The 16,470-nt window shown below is 67.6% G+C and overlaps 6 protein-coding genes and 1 non-coding gene across 7 annotated transcripts in view; 3 read left to right on the plus strand and 4 right to left on the minus strand.

Annotated features, from left to right (window-relative positions):
* Positions 1 to 113: 113 nt before the first annotated feature.
* H696_03749 (hypothetical protein) lies at positions 114 to 782 on the plus strand (the record flags this gene model as incomplete). The annotated part of the gene is made up of 1 exon (XM_009497608.1): positions 114 to 782. The coding sequence occupies one exon, from the start codon at positions 114 to 116 to the stop codon at positions 780 to 782; it is 669 nt and encodes a 222-aa protein (XP_009495883.1).
* Positions 783 to 1,257: 475 nt separating this feature from the next.
* On the minus strand, positions 1,258 to 1,331 carry H696_03750. Its single transcript has one exon. It is a non-coding gene; the product is annotated as a tRNA-Lys (tRNA).
* Positions 1,332 to 1,641: 310 nt separating this feature from the next.
* H696_03751 (hypothetical protein) lies at positions 1,642 to 3,028 on the minus strand. The gene is made up of 5 exons (XM_009497609.1): positions 2,956 to 3,028; positions 2,682 to 2,849; positions 2,397 to 2,464; positions 1,816 to 2,265; positions 1,642 to 1,691 (listed from the first exon to the last, which is right to left on the minus strand). Exons 1-4 carry the CDS (start codon positions 2,981 to 2,983, stop codon positions 2,017 to 2,019), a joined length of 513 nt encoding a protein of 170 aa, XP_009495884.1. The 5' UTR covers positions 2,984 to 3,028; the 3' UTR covers positions 1,642 to 1,691; positions 1,816 to 2,016.
* Positions 3,029 to 3,637: 609 nt separating this feature from the next.
* On the plus strand, positions 3,638 to 6,908 carry H696_03752 (hypothetical protein). The gene is made up of 10 exons (XM_009497610.1): positions 3,638 to 4,069; positions 4,212 to 4,430; positions 4,574 to 4,854; positions 4,971 to 5,036; positions 5,131 to 5,291; positions 5,408 to 5,471; positions 5,618 to 5,696; positions 5,833 to 5,919; positions 6,063 to 6,160; positions 6,254 to 6,908. The coding sequence occupies exons 1-10, from the start codon at positions 3,721 to 3,723 to the stop codon at positions 6,620 to 6,622; spliced, it is 1,773 nt and encodes a 590-aa protein (XP_009495885.1). The 5' UTR covers positions 3,638 to 3,720; the 3' UTR covers positions 6,623 to 6,908.
* Positions 6,909 to 7,011: 103 nt separating this feature from the next.
* On the minus strand, positions 7,012 to 10,045 carry H696_03753 (phosphoenolpyruvate carboxykinase (GTP)). The gene is made up of 2 exons (XM_009497611.1): positions 9,814 to 10,045; positions 7,012 to 9,651 (listed from the first exon to the last, which is right to left on the minus strand). The coding sequence occupies exons 1-2, from the start codon at positions 9,861 to 9,863 to the stop codon at positions 7,596 to 7,598; spliced, it is 2,106 nt and encodes a 701-aa protein (XP_009495886.1). The 5' UTR covers positions 9,864 to 10,045; the 3' UTR covers positions 7,012 to 7,595.
* A 3,133-nt stretch (positions 10,046 to 13,178) lies between these two features.
* H696_03754 (hypothetical protein) lies at positions 13,179 to 15,680 on the minus strand. The gene is made up of 3 exons (XM_009497612.1): positions 14,524 to 15,680; positions 13,808 to 14,413; positions 13,179 to 13,672 (listed from the first exon to the last, which is right to left on the minus strand). Exons 1-3 carry the CDS (start codon positions 15,507 to 15,509, stop codon positions 13,249 to 13,251), a joined length of 2,016 nt encoding a protein of 671 aa, XP_009495887.1. The 5' UTR covers positions 15,510 to 15,680; the 3' UTR covers positions 13,179 to 13,248.
* Positions 15,681 to 16,054: 374 nt separating this feature from the next.
* H696_03755 (hypothetical protein) overlaps positions 16,055 to 16,470 on the plus strand; it is a gene marked incomplete at its 3' end in the record, with an annotated part of 998 nt that continues 582 nt past the window's right edge. Inside the window, exon 1 of the mRNA XM_009497613.1 lies at positions 16,055 to 16,309. Coding sequence (XP_009495888.1) covers positions 16,190 to 16,309 — 120 coding nt within the window. The 5' untranslated portion in view covers positions 16,055 to 16,189. The remainder of the gene's footprint in view (positions 16,310 to 16,470) is intronic.

Consider the following 16,470-nt stretch of genomic DNA (forward strand, 5'->3'; position numbering starts at 1 on the left):
GGTCTGAATCCGGCGCCGGGGCCGACCCCGGGTCCGGATCTGGCACCGACCCCAGGCCCGGGCCCGGTGCCGGGCCCGGGCCTGGCGGCAGGGCCATCCTGAGTCGGTCATGCATGCGACCCCTGCGGCCTCTGGCTCCCGGCGGGCAGCTGCTGGCCCTGCCGGCCGTGCTGGAAGTGGAGGTCACCGCGCATCCGCAATTTTTGCTGTCCTCCCCCGACCAGCCCCTTCGGGCACGTCGCTTGCGCCAGCCCCAGTGGCGCGGGGCCGGTCCAGCGACCAAGGTCCGGCGGGTTGGCGAAATGCCGCCACCCGTGCCGGCTCCGGCCTCCTTCGCCTCCTCAACGAGCACCCTCTCCGCGGCCCTGGTGAGTGCGGTGTCCACGGCTGGAGGCGCATCTCGGCCGGTGTCCCCCCGGCCGGCGTCCATCCCGGCCTCCCGCTTGACCGGGTCTCTGATGGACTCCCTATTGTTGGGGGCACTCGCCACGGGTTCGGCGCCGGCGCCGGCACCTGTGCCTGTATTCGCACCAGCTCCAGCGAAAGACGCCAAGCCCACCCGAGCTGTTGGGCGTGCTGTGGCGGTTCCCCTCCGTCTTGGCGCACCCGGGGGGGTGCCAAGTGCCGGGCCATTCCGGCGCTCGATGGTCTTGGCCATCCCGCCGGATTTCGAAACCTCGCGCTTGACGGCGGCCCTGGCCCCGGCAGCCATGCATCTGGCCGAGGCCGCCACGGCCCCTGCCGCTAGTGAAGAGCCTTCCCCCACTGCCCCGGGGCCATAGTTGCGGTTTCGAAAGGGGGCCAAAAAAAAAGCAAGTAAAAGCCGCATCTGAATGGGGCCGCGTTGCCCACGGCATCTTGCGATCCCGCGTGCCGCCGCAATGGACTTCCCTCAATGTGTAGACAAACGCCCAGAGGCGTTCCCCTCGTCCTTTTTTTGTCGCAAATGCACTCGGAGAAGAAGGACACACAGCGCCTGCATTCGGGACTGCGAAGGCGCCACTCTCATGTGGGCCCCCCCTTGCCCCGCTCGCGCCGTCGGCCGGACAAGAATGGCGTTGACATGGCTCCAAGCGGGATGGGGGGGGGGGGGGGGGGGGGCGAAGCAACAGGGAACAGGGGCTCTGGGTGTGGAGTGAGATGTACCATCCTCTCTCTCTCTCTCTCTGTCCCTCCCTGGAACGAGGGACAGGCGGACGCGGGGGGGGGGGGAGGATCCCAGCATTCAAACGAGGGACAAAAGGAAAAAATATTGTGCGCCCACCGTGGGGCTCGAACCCACGACCCTGGGATTAAAAGTCCCATGCTCTGGCCAACTGAGCTAGGCGGGCCAACTCTGATCGACGCACGCCAATAATGGCTTATAAATATCCTCCCTCCAACTGCCCACCGTGCCGCCAGGCTTTTGCCCCTCACCCTCGCGGGGGATTCCTCCCTCACGTCATCATTTGTGCCGGGGTGGGGGGGCTTCGCGTCATGATGGCTGCCGCGTTGTCACCTATTCCACAGGGGCGCGGCAGCAAAAAAAGACCACCAGGCACGGTGGCCAATCTCCCCGCATACGCAGCCCCCCAGCCACAGGCACACATCCGCCCTGGTGGGGGCGCGACAGTGTCAGGCGAGGATCAGCCCACAGGGAGAGGAATTTTTCAGGTCTATTGAGGTGGGGAAGTGTTTGGAGGGGGGATCCTCTGCAGGAAGCGAGACATGCATGTGGGGGTGAGCAGCGGACGGGCGGACGGCGAGAAATGTGTGTGTGTGTGTGTGTGTGTGTGTGTAGGTGGGGACACCACAGAGTTGGCTTCCCGAACGCACGTGCAACCAGGCGCCGCACAAAGGCAACCCACGGAGAGGGGAAAAAGCAAGAGCAAGGGGAAGGCTGGGCCGGAATGCGAACGCAATCAGCATCAGGGCAGGAGGAGAAGCCGAACACAAGGCCCGTGCCGGGTCTTCGGCTCTCGGCCCTTCGCGCTCCCTCGGGGGGCCCTGAGCAGCCATGACACACGACGCTGTCCCTTAGGCATTGGCGGCGGGCTGATCGGTCGGATCGTAGACAATGTACTTGGCACCCTCCTCGTACTGAGGGGCCACACTCTTGGGGTAGACACGCATGGGCGCGCGGTCCGGCCGGGCGAAGACGCGCACCTCGCGCGGGGCCTGCAGCGGGCCGATGTTGACGGCAAAGCGCTTGCGATCCTCGTTCCAGGTGAACTTGACACAGCCTTCGGTCAGGGCAAAGAGGGTATGATCGCGGCCCATGCCGACCTGTGTGCATGTCGGGGGGGAGGGGGGGGGGGGCAGAAAAAAAGACAAACAAACCCCGGCACGACAGTCAATAATCGAGTTGCAGTCATGGTCAAGGACAGGCGGGACAAGGAGACGGCGTTGTGACGGACATTCTCGCCGGGCATGAACTGAGTGCCGCGCTGGCGGACAATGATGCTACCGGCCTTCACCTCCTCGCCTGGCGAGAGGGCAGAGACAGACCAGGGGGGGGGGGGGGGACAGACATACACACATGTCGGCAGGGGGATGTGAGTAGATGGGCGCACTTACGCGCGGCCACAGCCACACAGACGGACAGATGCCCATCACAAGCCAGGGCATCACGCGAAGCCCAGGCAGAGAGGCAGCCCATCGGGGAAGTCCGGGGGGAAAGAGGCAAGCTCACATATACGCACCGCCAAAGCGCTTGACACCGAGACGCTGACCGGGCGAATCACGGCCGTTTCGAGACGAACCACCGGCCTTCTTGGAGGCAAAGCGCTGGGCCATCATCGGGCCAGCCGCACCGAGAGGAGCCGCGACGGCAGAAGCCAGCTGGGCCGGGCGCGAGAGCAGGCCGACCACTGTGAATGCGGAGTGAGCGAGCAGAAGGGCAAGGGGTCGGGAGGGGCAGGAGATATGGAGAGCAGTCAAGGAAGGGGCGAGCAGAAAACCACCATGGCTTCGTACCTCCGCGAGAAATGAACTGGGAGAGCATGGTGCGGTGGGGTGTTTGCGTGCGCGTGTGTGTGTGTGTGTGTGTGCGTGTGCGAGCGCTTCTATGGCCGGACTTGCTGCAAGGCTGAGACCGGGGCGGGGAGGAGGAAAACGGGGGGAGGGGGGCATGATGAGTGAACACGGGCCGATGGGAGGGGAGGGGGGGGGGAATGCGGGCACACCGATGCAAGAAGGGAAGAAAAAGGACAGGCAAGGTGACGCGCGGGATGCAGAGGGAGAAGATACCACAGGGGGGGGGGCGGGGCGGGGCGGGAGAGGGGAGGGGAGGGGAGACGGAGGGTGACAGATCCCGCGCGCTGGGGCAGCCGCCCGAGGGGGGAGCCTTTTCACCCGCCTCGAATGACATTCCGCCGGCGGGCAGAGCAAAAGGCGCATCCGTCGGCATATGCAGGGCACCACGCGTCGGCATGCCCAAGCGTCGGCATCTGCCCCGGAGGCGCAGATCGCTCGGATCGGGATCTCCCTCGGCCGGGCAAGGACACGCGGCAAGGGAGGGGGGTGACGGGCGCCAGGAGGGCCTCCTTCCGACGGCGGCCCCTCCGTCGCCCTCGGCAGCAGGGGACCCCGGATGAAAAGCCAGCCGCCGGAGGGGACTGGCACCTTGTGCGGTGGGCATATGCCTCCTCTCCCCCCCCCCCCCTCCACTTCCCTGCCAGTCTCTACCTTCTTTCGCCCCCCCCCTCCTTCCCCTTCCGTCCCAACTCGCACACACAAACCATGACTGTCCTCCCCACCGACAGCGCGCATCGCGAGCCGGAGGGTGCCACCACCCCGACGCTTGGCTCGCGCGAGTTCCCCTCGGATAACGAGGACGAGTGCCCGGATCTCGAGAGCGCCGATGCCCCGATCAGCGCCCCGTCCTCCGCTGGCGCCGGCAGCCCCAGCGATGAGGAGCTTGGCGATGAGGCCTCGGACTGGTCCGACTGGGAGGCCGACGAGCAGGAGCTTTCCGCCATGGCGGTGGCCTGCCTCTTCTGCCCGGCGCGCCTCAGCGATATTGAGCTCGCCAACGAGCACATGGCCACCGAGCACGGCTTCGATCTGCGGGGCCTGATCGTGGAGCACAGTACGTCGGCGCAAAGCCTTTGGCGCGCTTCTGCCACCGTGTCCGGCGGCTCTCCCATCGAATGCTGATGCTTTTCCCCGCCCTTACCCTCGCCGCTCTCCCTCGCACTTGCCTCCCTTTCTTTCCCCCCTCGCCTCGCCAGGCCTGGACTTCTACACGGCCTTCCGTCTGGCCAACCTGGCGCGCAAGCACCAGGTCGCCCCGTCGTCGGACCTGCCGCCGATCGCCGTGGCTTCGGTCCGCGACACCGAGGACCAGAGCCTTCTTCTGCCGGTGGTGGCCGATGACATGCTTCTGGTGTTCCTCAGCGAGCTGGTGGACTTCGACGCCATGGAGGCCGGCGCGGTTGCCTCTCAGCAGGGTGCGCACACTGAGCATGGCTTCCTCCCAGTACGGCCCGGGGCTTTCGCTGACACAAAGATGCGCTTCACCTGCCCCTCCCCCCCCCCCCCCCCCCCTCCTCCTCTACCTGCCTCCCCCGTGGTGGCCAATCTACATCCATAGATGCCATCCTCGCTTCGGTCAGCCCGGCCGAGTTGCTTGAGCGCCTGACCCTGGCCGAGCGCCGGAACCAGGAGCTCCTGGACAGCCTGGCCTCCTACAAGGAGATGGCCGAGCGGGCCCTGAAGAAGCAGGACCTGGCCGCGGCCACCCTGACCGGCCCGGGGTCCGAGCAGGAGCAGCAGCAGCTGGCCGACACGCTGTCCCCGCTGGCCCTCGGCCAGCAGGACCGTGACTACTTCGACTCCTATGGCACCTACGAGATCCATGAGGAGATGCTGCGGGTGCGCCTTTGCCCCATATACCGTCCCCTTTTGGCCCGGCACCTTCGAACAAGTGTCTCTGACTCATGTGCACACGCGCACACATACCCGCGGCATAATTCTCCCCCCACTTAAAGGACACCGTTCGCACCGAGTCCTATCGGTCTTTCATTGAGGACAATGCCCACCTCATCCGCGACAAGGTGCGTCCCGGCGTGTCACCTCCCCCGTGGCCTCCCTCCTCGTGCTCATGCTCTGGCCGGCCGGTCGTGCACTGACTTCCCCTGCCCGCTCCAGATTGTCCTCGATGTCGGCTGCGGCACCGGTATCCTGTCGATGTTCGCCGCACGCGCGGGTGCCAAGCACGTCTACGCGGTCGATGCCTCGTCCGGTGTGATTCCCTTCGCCCGTAGCAACATCAAGGAGAACGGCTTCGAGGACAAGATCACCGTCATCTTGTGCGTTGTTCCCCCTTTCCCTCCGCGCGCGCCCCCCCCCCCCCTCTTCCTGTGGAACTACACCCGGACTCTTGCCCTGTGTGTCCTCTAACATGCCAACCATCCTCCCCGGTCAGCGGCAAGGTTGAGGAGATCAGCCTCCCAGTTGAGAAGGTGGATATCATTATCTCCGAGTGGATGGTGCGCACCTCCCATGGTCGGGGGGCCAGTCTTGCCCTTCCCTCTCTCTCTCTCTCTCTCTCTCTCTCTCCTTGCCCCTTCTCCCCATCCCCACCCCCGTTTGCTCTGCCTTCACTGATCACATCGGCATCTCATGCTACACCCAGGGCTACTTCCTGCTCTTCGAGTCCATGTTCGACTCGGTGATCGCCGCTCGTGACCGCTGGCTTGCTGATGACGGCCATGGTACGCTCAGCTTGTGCTTCTGCCATTTTCTCCCCTTTCTTTTTGCCGATTTCCCTCTTTGTCCTCCCCCTGCTGCTCGGTGAAGAGGGAATAGCGGGGCCACCTTCTGGTATTGACTGGCATTCGACGCGCCCAGTCCTTCCCTCGCATGCTCGGATCTTCCTTTGTGGCGCTGGCCCATCGGTTTGGGCCGGCCGCCGGGAGTTCTGGTCCGATGTCTATGGTATGTGCATGCACATGCCCCTTGGGCATTGGCCCTCTTTCTGTCCGCCCCGTTGGCTCTCCCCTTCCGACACTTGGCTCGCCTTTCGCTGACACGGTGAATGTTGCTGTCGGGGTGCTCCCGTGGCCATTCCCCACCGCCAGGCTTCAAGATGCCCGCCATGTGGAAGCGTATCTCCAGCCTCCCTAGCGATCAGGTTCTGCCGGCCGATTGCATCGCCACCAATGAGGTGGTCATCTTTGTGCGTACTCTCCCGCGTCCCTTCCCCGGGCCTTCTCCTGGACCTGGGGGCTTTCACTCACCCGCAATGGAATCCCGTCACAACCCCACCCAGGACATGAACGCTCGTACCATCGGTCTCAATGAGATCGAGTTTACCCACCGGTTCTCCCTCACGCCCAAGGTCCCCGGCACCCCCCTGCGCGGCCTGTGCGGCTTCTTTGACATTGATTTCTGGTACCGCGACACTGCCGGTGCCCAGCAGGTGTCCTTCTCCACCAGCCCCGAGGCCACGACCACGCACTGGCGCCAGACCTTCCTGCCCTTCTCCCAGGACATCGTCCTGCCGGAGGGCGTGGCCTCGCTCGACGGGCAGATTTCCGTCCGCCGGCATCCGAAGAACCCGCGCGAGCTTCTGGTCACCGTGGACCTGGACCCGATCGGCGACATGGCCCCTGCGCAGACCCTTCAGTTTGACTACTAAATGCACCGCCGCCGGCCGCATGCCGACATGTGTGCCCGCACGCGGCCCTCCTCCCCAGGAGGGCCGCGTAGAGGAGGACAAAAAGGCCGAGGGCCCTGCACACCTACCTCGTTCCCTCGGCCAACCTTCCTTTTCAAAGCTCACCATCCTCTCCCATTGTTTAATGCCACCCTGTCCACAACAAAGCACCTTCTCCGTAGACATCTCTCCTCCGCCGGCCAGGGGGCGAGAGCACGCATCCACAAAGGATCAACACACGTTTCCTGGGCAGTCCCCCAGTGCTCGGGGGGGAATCCGTTTGGCCTCGCATCTCACCAACGCACGGGCGAAGGAGCGGTGTCGCGCTTCGTCTTCCCCATCAAGCGACACCATGTGTGAAGTGGGGCGTGTATTTCGAGGAGGAGGGGGGGGGGAGGGAGGAATATGGTACATGTTTGGGGGAAGAGGAGGAAGAGAAGGAGGAGGAGGAGGAGGCATACGGCCCTCCTTTTTCCCCTTTCAGGCCTTCACATTGCCTCTCTTGGTCTCAGCCAGGGAAAAAGTGACACGCATGACACGTGCGACACGCACACCCTGCCGCCACTGCGGGGAGGGGGGGGGGTGGAGAGGAGAGAGAGGCGGGACAGGGGGGGAAAGGGGAAAGGCGGCGCGCCGGAGGAAATACACTCCCAGGCCGGCATCGCAACATGGGGGAAAGAAGGGGCGCGGAGGAGAGATGGGGCTGCTTGGAGGAAGAGAAAAAGGCAATCGCGCCCCAGATGTCCTCGCCCAGGACCGGCGGCCTGCCCCTTCGCCAGGAAAGCCGAGGCAGGGGCACATCACACGGGAGAAGCAGGGCATGCACACCAGGGTGGCAAAGGGAAGGGCAGGTGAGGAAAGAGCACCGGGTGTGTGGCTCAGTCAGTGGCATCCCCTTGCTCGCTGATTTGCTGGGCTTTCGCTCGCTCGCTCTGTCTCTCGCTGGCTCTCTCGCTCAAAAGAAGGAGGTGGCCTTGGGGGAGGTGGCGCCGGAGGTGGCGGCCAGATCGGCCAGCTTGGCCGCCTTGACGGCGGATGGCACCGGGCGCGGGCCGGGCGTGGCGGCGGCAGGCCCGTCAGCAGCACCCGGGCGGCATGCCTGGATCTTGCTCTCCAGCAGGTCGACCGTCAGCCGGAAGGTGGCAGGCACGAGATGCAGCTCGGGCTGGGGCTCAGTCTCGCCCAGGGCCGGGCAGCTGCGGTGGGCATCGATCTCATCGAAATAGGCACGCATGGCCCGGGTCTCGGCCAGCCAGTCGTCCAGGCAAATGTGCGACGCGGCATTGAGAATGCGCTCGGCATCCGCGGCATCCGCGGCCCCGGGCAGACCGGCGAGATTGATATCCCCCGCCCGGGGCACGTAGCCGACGAGGGACTCGGCCGCGCCGGTCTCCCCACGAGTGCGGGCCACAATCCACTCCAGCACACGCATGTTGTCCCCGAAGCCGGGCCAGATGAAGCGCCCGGCGCGCGCGGCGTCCAGGTAGCCGGGGGCCGCCGGATCGCGGGCCGCCCGGCGGAACCAGTTCACCAGGAACACGGCCGGCGGGTTGGTCAGCCGGCCGCGCATGGCCAGCCAATGCGACCAGTAGGCGGCCAGATGGTACCCGAGGAAGGGCCGCATGGCCATCGGGTCGCGGCGGAGGATGCCCGTCTGCCCGGTGCTGGCGGCCGTGGTCTCGGACCCGAGGGTGGCACCGAGCATGGCCCCGTGGGACCAGTCGAAGGCCTGCAGCACCAGCGGCACGGTGTCCGCACGCCGGCCACCAAACACCAGGGCGTCGATCGGCACGCCGGTCGGCGAGTCGGCCATCGGGCTGGCCGTCGGGTTGCGCCACATGGACACGGTGAAGCGGCTGTTCGGATGGGCGGCCGGGGTGGTGGCCGTGGCCCGGTTCCACGGCTGGCCCAGCCAGTCGATCAGCTGGTCGGGCGCCTGCTCGGTCATGCCCTCCCACCAGACATCCCCCTCGGGGGTCATGGCCACATTGGTGAAGATGGTGTGCGAGGCCACCATGGCAAAGGCGTGGGGGTTGGACGCGGCCGAAGTACCGGGGGCCACGCCAAAGTACCCGGCCTCCGGGTTGACGGCATACAGGCGCCCATCGGCCGGGTTGGGCCGGAGCCAGGCAATGTCATCGCCCACGGTGGTGATCTTCCACCCGCCGAAGGAGGCCGGCGGCTGGAGCATGGCGAAGTTGGTCTTGCCACAGGCCGAGGGGAAGGCCGCGGCCACATGCGACACCCGGCCATCCGGCGACTCGGCCCCGAGGATGAGCATATGCTCGGCCATCCAGCCATCGCGCCAGCCCGCATGGCTGGCCATGCGCAGAGCCAGGCACTTCTTCCCGAGAAGGGCATTGCCACCATACCCGGACCCGTAGGACAGGATGACATTGTCCTTGGGGAAGTGCATGACAAAGCGCCGGTCCGGGTCGCACTCGGCCACGGCATGCAGCCCGCGGCAGAAGTCCTCCGAGGTGGGGCCCAGCTGGTCCAGGGCCACCTTCCCGGCACGGGTCATGATCAGCATGTTGAGGGCCACATAGATGGAGTCGGTCACCTGCAGGCCGACCATGCTGAAGGGGGAGTTCAGCGGGCCCATCACATACGGGATGACATACATGGTCTTGCCCTGCATGGATCCCTCGAAGAGGGCATTCATGCGGGTGTAGGCCTCGCTCGGGTGCAGCCACTGGCTGGTGGGGCCGCAGTCGCGCGGGTCCTCCGAGCAGATGAAGGTCAGGTGCTCGGACCGGGCCACATCATTGGGGTTGCTCCGGTGTAGGTAGCACCCGGGGCGCAGGGTCTGATTCAGGGGGATGAGGACCCCATCGGACACGGCCCGCTGGGTGAGGGCATCCCGCTCGACGCGCGTGCCGTCCAGCCAGTAGACGCTGGCCGGCCGGGTCAGAGCCACCTGCTCCTGCACGTATCCCAGGATGTGGGGGTTGGTGGTGAGGGGCTGCCCGGCGCCATGGGTGAAGGAAGTGTCGGCATCGAGCATGGCACTGGGTGGCGGGTAGGGGGAGGAAGGGGCGGCGAGGGGGAGGGGGGGGAGGGGGAGAGAGTAGTGCAACAAGGCGATGTTAGCGGACGGAAGGCCGGTCGAAGGACAATCGAAGGAGCAAGAGGCCAGCGAGCGGGAGAGAAGAGGCGCTGGGAGCACGCACTAGTGGGGTTCAATCTGGACATCGGAGGCCGACATGGTGGCCTGGGTCATTGTAGCGATGGGGGGGGAAGGGGCTCTCAGACAACGGGAGGCAAGGGGGAGGGGCTCATCAAAGGAGGAAGGAGAGGGAGGAGGGGGGGGGGATGATCTCTCGTTCTGCTGCTTCACAGGACGCCTGGCGCCCCGAACCGAAGGGCGTCCCTTAAGTAGCCGACTGATCGGCCCTTCGGGCGAGGCAGGACCTCCCGGCACCTGAGACCCGGGTGGCTAGTGGGGAAGCAAGGCTGGAGCACGGTCCGTTGGAATTTTCCCGCTGGACCAGCGGCAGAGCCCCCTCGGCGGGGAGGGCGCCGACGCGCCGCGAGCCCCCGCCGTCAGGGAGCTTGCGATCTGGCACGGCGCAGGGTGCACCTGCGCGCATGCATGCAAGCCGGAATACGGCCCCCGCCCCCTCTCCCCGTCGCCGTCGCCCCCACCCGCACCGGGCCACAGAGGCCGAGAGCGGGCCCTCCCGTGCAGCGATAGACCAGGGAACAATAACCCGACAACGGGGCCGGGCAAAGTCCCGACGTGCGGCCAAAGTGAGATCCTGTCTTCGGACAGGGTGACGCCTGTCCCGCTGCCCAGGTGGGCGCAGCGATGCTCTGCCCCCGGGTCCTCTCGGCCCACCTCCCCCCCCCCCCCCCGGGGGGGGGTGACAAAGATGAGGCCATGAAAGGCCGGCACGAAGGCGCCCGTGGCGTGCACGCAGCCGGGCCGGGACGTTAATGCCGGCGTCGAGCCGGTGTGCCGCCACCCTCGGAGACGGGGGCCACCCACGTTTACGGACGGCCCGAAGAGGGGGGGGGGGGAGAGGCAGGCACGGTGGCGGGGGGGGATCTCGGGAAAATAGTTCGCAAAAAATGGACACCCCGCGCGCACCCCCTCGCGGAGGTGTTGTCTCCCGGGACCGGCTCCGGCTCCGGCTCGAGCGGGTCCCCAGCCGGACCAGGGGGGGGGGGGTCACTTCGTGGGGGCCCTCGCCCGATACTTGTGGGCCGTTCTCCCCCCGGGCACCGGCGATTGCCAACTGATCTCGACAAACAGGAGAAACAAGGGACGACCCCGACACGCGCCCACGCCCACACATGTACATGTACGCAGGCAGACCCACGCGAAACTCGGGCGGCGCATGCGCGCCGGCAAACAACGCCCACCACCGCCCGGCGCCCCAACATTTGACCCGCCGCCGGCTGGCCCCCGCCCCCCCCCGCCGCCGGGCGGTGGCCGGCCCCGAGGTGGCCACCCAACGCTAGCAGCCGAGAGAAGGCGAGAGACAAAGGGAGGGAGCGCACCAAACCCTCTCCCTGGATGACACGCTCCAGGCGAACCCGAGGCGACACGGCATGGAACACAGTGGGTTCCCAAAAAGAGGGGGGCTGGAGATGTCGCCTCCGGAGAATGGGAGGGCCAAAAGGTGCGGACACACGGAAGCACAGACAGGGCACCATGAGCACGCACCGCGCCGCACCGCACCGCGCAGGGGCCGTCCCATCGGTATCGCCGGGGGCCGAAGTGCTGCCGCACGCCGCCCCCTTTTCGCGCGGACGGCGTACCGCGCGAGGGATGCGGGCCCTTCGTCCCCCCACCCGCGCCGGGCCGCCCCGGCCCCCAGCTCACCGGGCGGAACGGGCTGTGGGTTAGGGCGGACCAGGGGGGCGGGAGACGGGCGTGCACGCGAACGGACATGTTGCCGCGACGAAAGAATGGTCCACGCGCATGCGTAGAATGTCCGGCCCATGGACGCGTGGGCCCCGTGGCACGAGTCGGAGATGGCTCCCTCGAGGGGGAGAGAGAGAGAGAGAGAGGCCCCCGGGCGAACAAACGCCCGCCGGGGCCTGGGACACATCTGGACAGACACCCACCCGCCCTCCTCAGCCCCCCGGTCTGGGGGAGCGGAGGGGGGGGGGGGGGGCACCGGCTGGGCCAGGCGCGCCGGGAAAGAACAGCCGATTCTTCCCGGCGGCCGGAATGTCGGGGTGCCTCGCGGGTCCCCACGAGCCGCGGGCAGGAAAAATACGCCCATTTTTCTGCCGCCCCCCTTCCCTGGGCCGGGGGGGGCATCGAGCGAGCGAGCGAGCGAGAGGGAGGGAGAAGCACGCGCGCGTGAACGCCGGTGCGCCCAGGTCGACACCGAGCGTCGACGGCGGAGGCCCCCCCCCCCCCCCCCACTCTGGCGTCCCTGACGATCGGCGCTCATATGCGCACCGGGGGCAAGTGTGACGGGGCCGCGCACATGGGATGGGCCGAGAGCCCAGTCATGTACGAGAGGCGGAATAATCCGCCCCCTATCCTGGCCGCTGGAGAGGCGCAAGGACGGGCGTTGACATACCCCGGCCGAGCGAGCGCATGCGTGCATGCTCGGAACAAAGGACCCAGAACCCCGGTCCGCCGGGCACCGAAGGGCGCCCGGGCCAGCCCGCGGCGGCGGCGGCCCAAATTTGGGGCCCCTGCTGCCCCTCTGCGTCGAACCTCCGATTCGCTCGCCTGCCCTTCTCCGGGGGAGTGTGGATGGGGGGGGGGGGGGGCCAAAAACGGGGCGGTCGGGGCCGGGGGCCCTCCCCCGCCCCGGGGCCGCCACACGGCCAACAATACCAAACCCAAACCACCCGGGCCCCCCCCCCCCCCCCCAGAAAAGGGCACCAATCTCTCAACCCCCCCCTCCCAGGGCACCCCGACTTGCCTGGTGGGCCAACCCTGCCCCGCGCCGCACGGCTGTACGCTGGACCGAGTCCCGCAGGGGGGGGCGGGGGGGGGGGGGCCAAAGTAAACAATCTCCAGCGCAGCCCCGCCCGTGAGGAGGGTCCGAACGAACGCACCAACCCGCGCATCCGCGCCCAGAGCCAGGCCTGGCACAACAATCGACCCGAGGAGCATGACCTCGCCCCGCCGCGCGGAAGGGCCGCGCGGAAGGGCCGCGCGGAAGGGCCGGCACAACTCGCAGTGTAAGACGCCCCGCGCGGCGCCGACACACCGCCGGGCACGCCATTTCCGCTTCCCCCGGCCCCTGGCCTGGGTCCTTTGCGAGGGGCCGATGCGCTCTGGCAAACAGCCGCTCCCACGCCCGCCGCCTGACCACTCACGTTATCCGGGGCATGGCGCGCTCCTCGCCGGACATGCCAATGGACAGCGTCCTCCGCGCCGGCCGGGGCTACTACCTGGGCCCCAGCGCCATACCGGGCCGGAGAACGGGCGCGCCTGCTCGTGGTACGCCTCCTGCACGCGCACACACACGCACGCACGCACACACGCACGCACGCACGCACGCACGCACGTACGCACGCACGCATATGCAGTGGCGCATTCCCGTCAAAGGGGCTTCTGAGTGGGGCACAAGGCGGCACGAGGTCGGGCGGGAGGTGGGCCGTGTATTTGGTGCCCATGCTGATACGCGGGCTCACGCTGTTGTACGCCACGGGCTCGGGGCACCATCGATGGTTGCAAACACAAGCCCAGCCGAATTACCGGTATCTAACAGCAGCAGGGCCGTCGAGCCCGCCGCCGGCCCTGGCAGAGGAAGCAGTGACAGATGGTCGCCGGATGGCCGACCACCATCCCCGAAAGCCAGGGCACACACCGACTGGGCATGAGCCTGGGCCCCATGGACCGAGGGCATCCCTCCAGGGCCCGGAAGCCGTGCCTCCAGGCACCCGCTCGGGGGGACGCGCACGCGAGCCACACCAAACCGCCCGCCAGCAGGCCGCTCCCCAGGCAGGCTGGGGTCCGTGTACCAGCCGAGCAAAAGATGGCTGTTGCTGACCAGGCTCCCGGGCTGTGGAAGGATCAGCCGGGCGCCAGACGGCACAACCCCCGGGTCGATCCTGAGGACGTGCGACATCGCTGTGAGAAGGGCAGGCGCCATCAAGGGGTAGGGAGAGAAAGAGAGAGAGAAAGAGAGAGAGAGAGAGAGAGAGAGAGAGAGAGAGAGAGAGGGCGAAAGGGGGAGACGCGCGCACTTGAGTGGAATGTGACATATCACGGGGGTCTCACCAACCACAGGCAGGACCCAGAGCCCGATGCCTGTGGCGGTACTCCCGGAAGCGAGCCACAGACACCGCCGGCCGCCAGGGCCAGCTCGCTGGCACCAGGCGCCCAGCAGAGGCCCGATGCCGGGACCGACGGGAAGCTGCCGGGTGCCGTCCCTCGAAAGCAGCAACAGATGCCCATGGCCCGGGTCCAGGAGGACTTCCTCCGGTCCCGGAGAGATGGGCAAAAGGCGCGGCATGGCCACTGGCCCGTCGGCCGGCGGCGGGATGTCCAGCAGGGAGTTCCGCATGCGACCGCCAGCCAGGAGCTCCGAGACCGGGATGAAGATCGCCCGGCTGCCTGCGCGCCCGGGCTGGGAGAAAACCACACAGAGCCCCCCATCAGGCAGCCCGAGTGCCGTGCACCGTGCGGGCACCTCGGCTCCGGGCGGAAGGGCCGACGCCTCCAGCGGCCCCGGGCCCAGGGGAAGCAGCTCGACATCGACCATCCGAGTCCCGGGACACATGTGTGCAACCAGCGCCAGGACCCGGCCGGGGCCCGACCCATGCACAACACACCCCAGAGCCAGGGTGGCTCTGGAAGAGGCAGGAGCAGGGAGGAGCGCAAAGAAAGGAGGATGAAGGAAAATCGGTCAGGCAAACCCCCTTCAAGATGGCAGGGCAGGACGACTGATGCCGGTGCGCACATGCTGGGAGACGTGTCGGCACCGATCCCCTCCAGGGGAATGAAGGCAGCCAAGTGAGGGCAGGTGGCCGGCGGCCCGGAGGCCGGGGCCCTCGCGCTGTCAGGGACCAAAATCCCGGCCATGCCGGCCGGGCAAAAGGCCCACCGCCGCCGGGCACGAGGACCGAGCGCCGCATGCACGCGTGCCTCCGCTCGGACGCCCGGCCCCGTGGTCACGCCGTAGACCGCCACCGCGGCCGCTGCCAGTAGCAATGGGGTTATGGTCGAGTCGGTACAGGAGGAGCAGCGCCCCGGGGTGAAGCCTGTCGCCCGGTCGGATGGCCAGGTGCATTGCCATGCCGGCGGGCCCCCGGCAGGGGGCAGCGTGTGCATCGGATTGCCGGCCACCGACTCGGCAAAGAGAGGCACATCGTCCAGCGAGTGGGGGGATGTGGTCGCCGCCGCCGCCACCACCAGAGTCTGAGTGCCGGACACGCTGGCACCCTCGGACGACCAGCTGTCGGGCAGGGTGTCGAGTGCGGGGGTCAGGGACTCGGGCGGGGGATTGGGCAGGGGCCCGGCCTGGAGGGGCCGGCCGACATCCAGCGGGGCCATGGCCGCCGACGGGATGGGCGACCGCTCGGCCGCGGGAATCGACCGGCCATGGGCCAGGCGGTCGCGCGGCCGGTCCGGCTGTGTGTCATTGTGCCCGGGGGGGACGGGCTGCGTCACGTCGGACGAAGTGCCGAAGCTGGCAGCCGGGCCCGGGCTCGTCATCAACATGGGGCCATTCCCCACCGATGACGGAAGGGCCCAGGCAAGGGTGTCCGGCGAGGCGTGCGCGCCCGGCAGCGTGTCTACCTCTTCCAATCCGGCCCGGCACAGCTGGGCATAGTAGTGCAGCAGGCGCCGGCGACGCTCAAGCAAAAGCGCCCGCCATTCCGACACGCCCAGGGCGAGACGCTCGCGATCGCGCGCCAACGAGGACCCCGGGGGATGATCGGCCATTGGGCTGGAAGAGGCTTCCGCGGCAGGGGCCGATCGGCAGGAGAGGGCAGGGCAGAGAGGGAGTAGAGGGCAGGGCAGAGAGGGAGGAGAGGGCAGGGCAGAGAGGGAGGAAGGCACAGCCGCGAGGGGGAGCGGGGCGAGGGAGAGACGCGAAGCAGCGGGGCGGGCGGGCGGGCGGGCGGGCGGGCGGAGGGGGGAGATCTGAGTCGGGGCAGCCGAGCCTGCCGGGCGCCACCTAGGCGGCCGGAAAATGTGCGGGCGGTGACTGATGCATTGGCATATCGGCGTTCTCCATTTGCAGACTTCCGTAGCTGACACCGGACCTCGTGCTGGCCGATCGCCCAGAGTGTGGGGGAAGGCATCGCGCGCGCCGGCCCCGGCTGAGCGCTGACGGCCGGCAAGGGGACACGCCTGGGGGGCCCGGGGCAGCGGAGGGGGAAGGAAAGAAGAGGCAGCAATCTCGGTAGCATGCCAGGCAAGGGGGGACCCATCCAGCGCCTTTCCCCCTCTGTCCGCCCCCCCCCCCCCCCCCCCCCCCCCCCCCCCCCCCCGGCTGCATCCCTCTCCTCCCCTGTCCTCTGTCTCTCTCGCGCCTGCACTTGGACGCCTACTTTTGTGGACGTCTTTTCCTCCCTCTCCCTCCCTCCCGTTGTCGCTCTCGCCCTCCCTTCCCTCGGAACATGTCCTCCTACATGCCACTGCCGCCGAAGCACCTGCTGGAGCCAACTCAGGCCCCATACAAGCGGAGAATGATGGCTATCATCGGTGTTGTGGCAGTTGGCGCGTTGATCTTCCCTCATGTACGTTCCTTGCTGTTGAGATCGCGTCATGATATTGCTGCGATGATTGTCCTTGGAGGGGCTCCCGCTGGCGATGGTTTGCTTTGACCGGGTGTCTGACGGGTACCCTTTGCCCTTGGCGTGTACTGCTGTTGCTGCTGCTGCTGCTGCTGCTGCTGCTG

This window comes from Fonticula alba (genome assembly GCF_000388065.1).
Source record: "Fonticula alba strain ATCC 38817 unplaced genomic scaffold supercont2.6, whole genome shotgun sequence".
In the NCBI taxonomy this organism is placed as follows: Eukaryota; order Rotosphaerida; family Fonticulaceae; genus Fonticula; species Fonticula alba.

Bases quoted from the DNA above. Each gene is read 5' to 3' on its own strand.
- H696_03751 (XM_009497609.1), bottom strand. From the start codon at position 2,983: ATGCTCTCCCAGTTCATTTCTCGCGGAG. The intron at 2,850-2,955 runs GTACGAAGCCAT...CCGCATTCACAG, and splicing joins CCAGTTCATTTCTCGCGGAG to TGGTCGGCCTGCTCTCGCGC. The intron at 2,266-2,396 runs GTCCGTCACAAC...ACATGCACACAG, and splicing joins AGTTCATGCCCGGCGAGAAT to GTCGGCATGGGCCGCGATCA.
- H696_03753 (XM_009497611.1), bottom strand. From the start codon at position 9,863: ATGACCCAGGCCACCATGTCGGCCTCCGATGTCCAGATTGAACCCCAC. The intron at 9,652-9,813 runs GTGCGTGCTCCC...CCCGCCACCCAG, and splicing joins GTCCAGATTGAACCCCACTA to TGCCATGCTCGATGCCGACA.
- H696_03754 (XM_009497612.1), bottom strand. From the start codon at position 15,509: ATGGCCGATCATCCCCCGGGGTCCTCGTTGGCGCGCGATCGCGAGCGT. The intron at 14,414-14,523 runs GTGCGCACCGGC...TGCCTCTTCCAG, and splicing joins GCCGACACGTCTCCCAGCAT to AGCCACCCTGGCTCTGGGGT. The intron at 13,673-13,807 runs GTGCGCGCGTCT...GCACGTCCTCAG, and splicing joins ATATGTCACATTCCACTCAA to GATCGACCCGGGGGTTGTGC.
- H696_03752 (XM_009497610.1), top strand. From the start codon at position 3,721: ATGACTGTCCTCCCCACCGACAGCGCGCATCGCGAGCCGGAGGGTGCC. The intron at 5,472-5,617 runs GTGCGCACCTCC...TGCTACACCCAG, and splicing joins TCATTATCTCCGAGTGGATG to GGCTACTTCCTGCTCTTCGA. The intron at 5,697-5,832 runs GTACGCTCAGCT...CGACGCGCCCAG, and splicing joins GCTTGCTGATGACGGCCATG to TCCTTCCCTCGCATGCTCGG.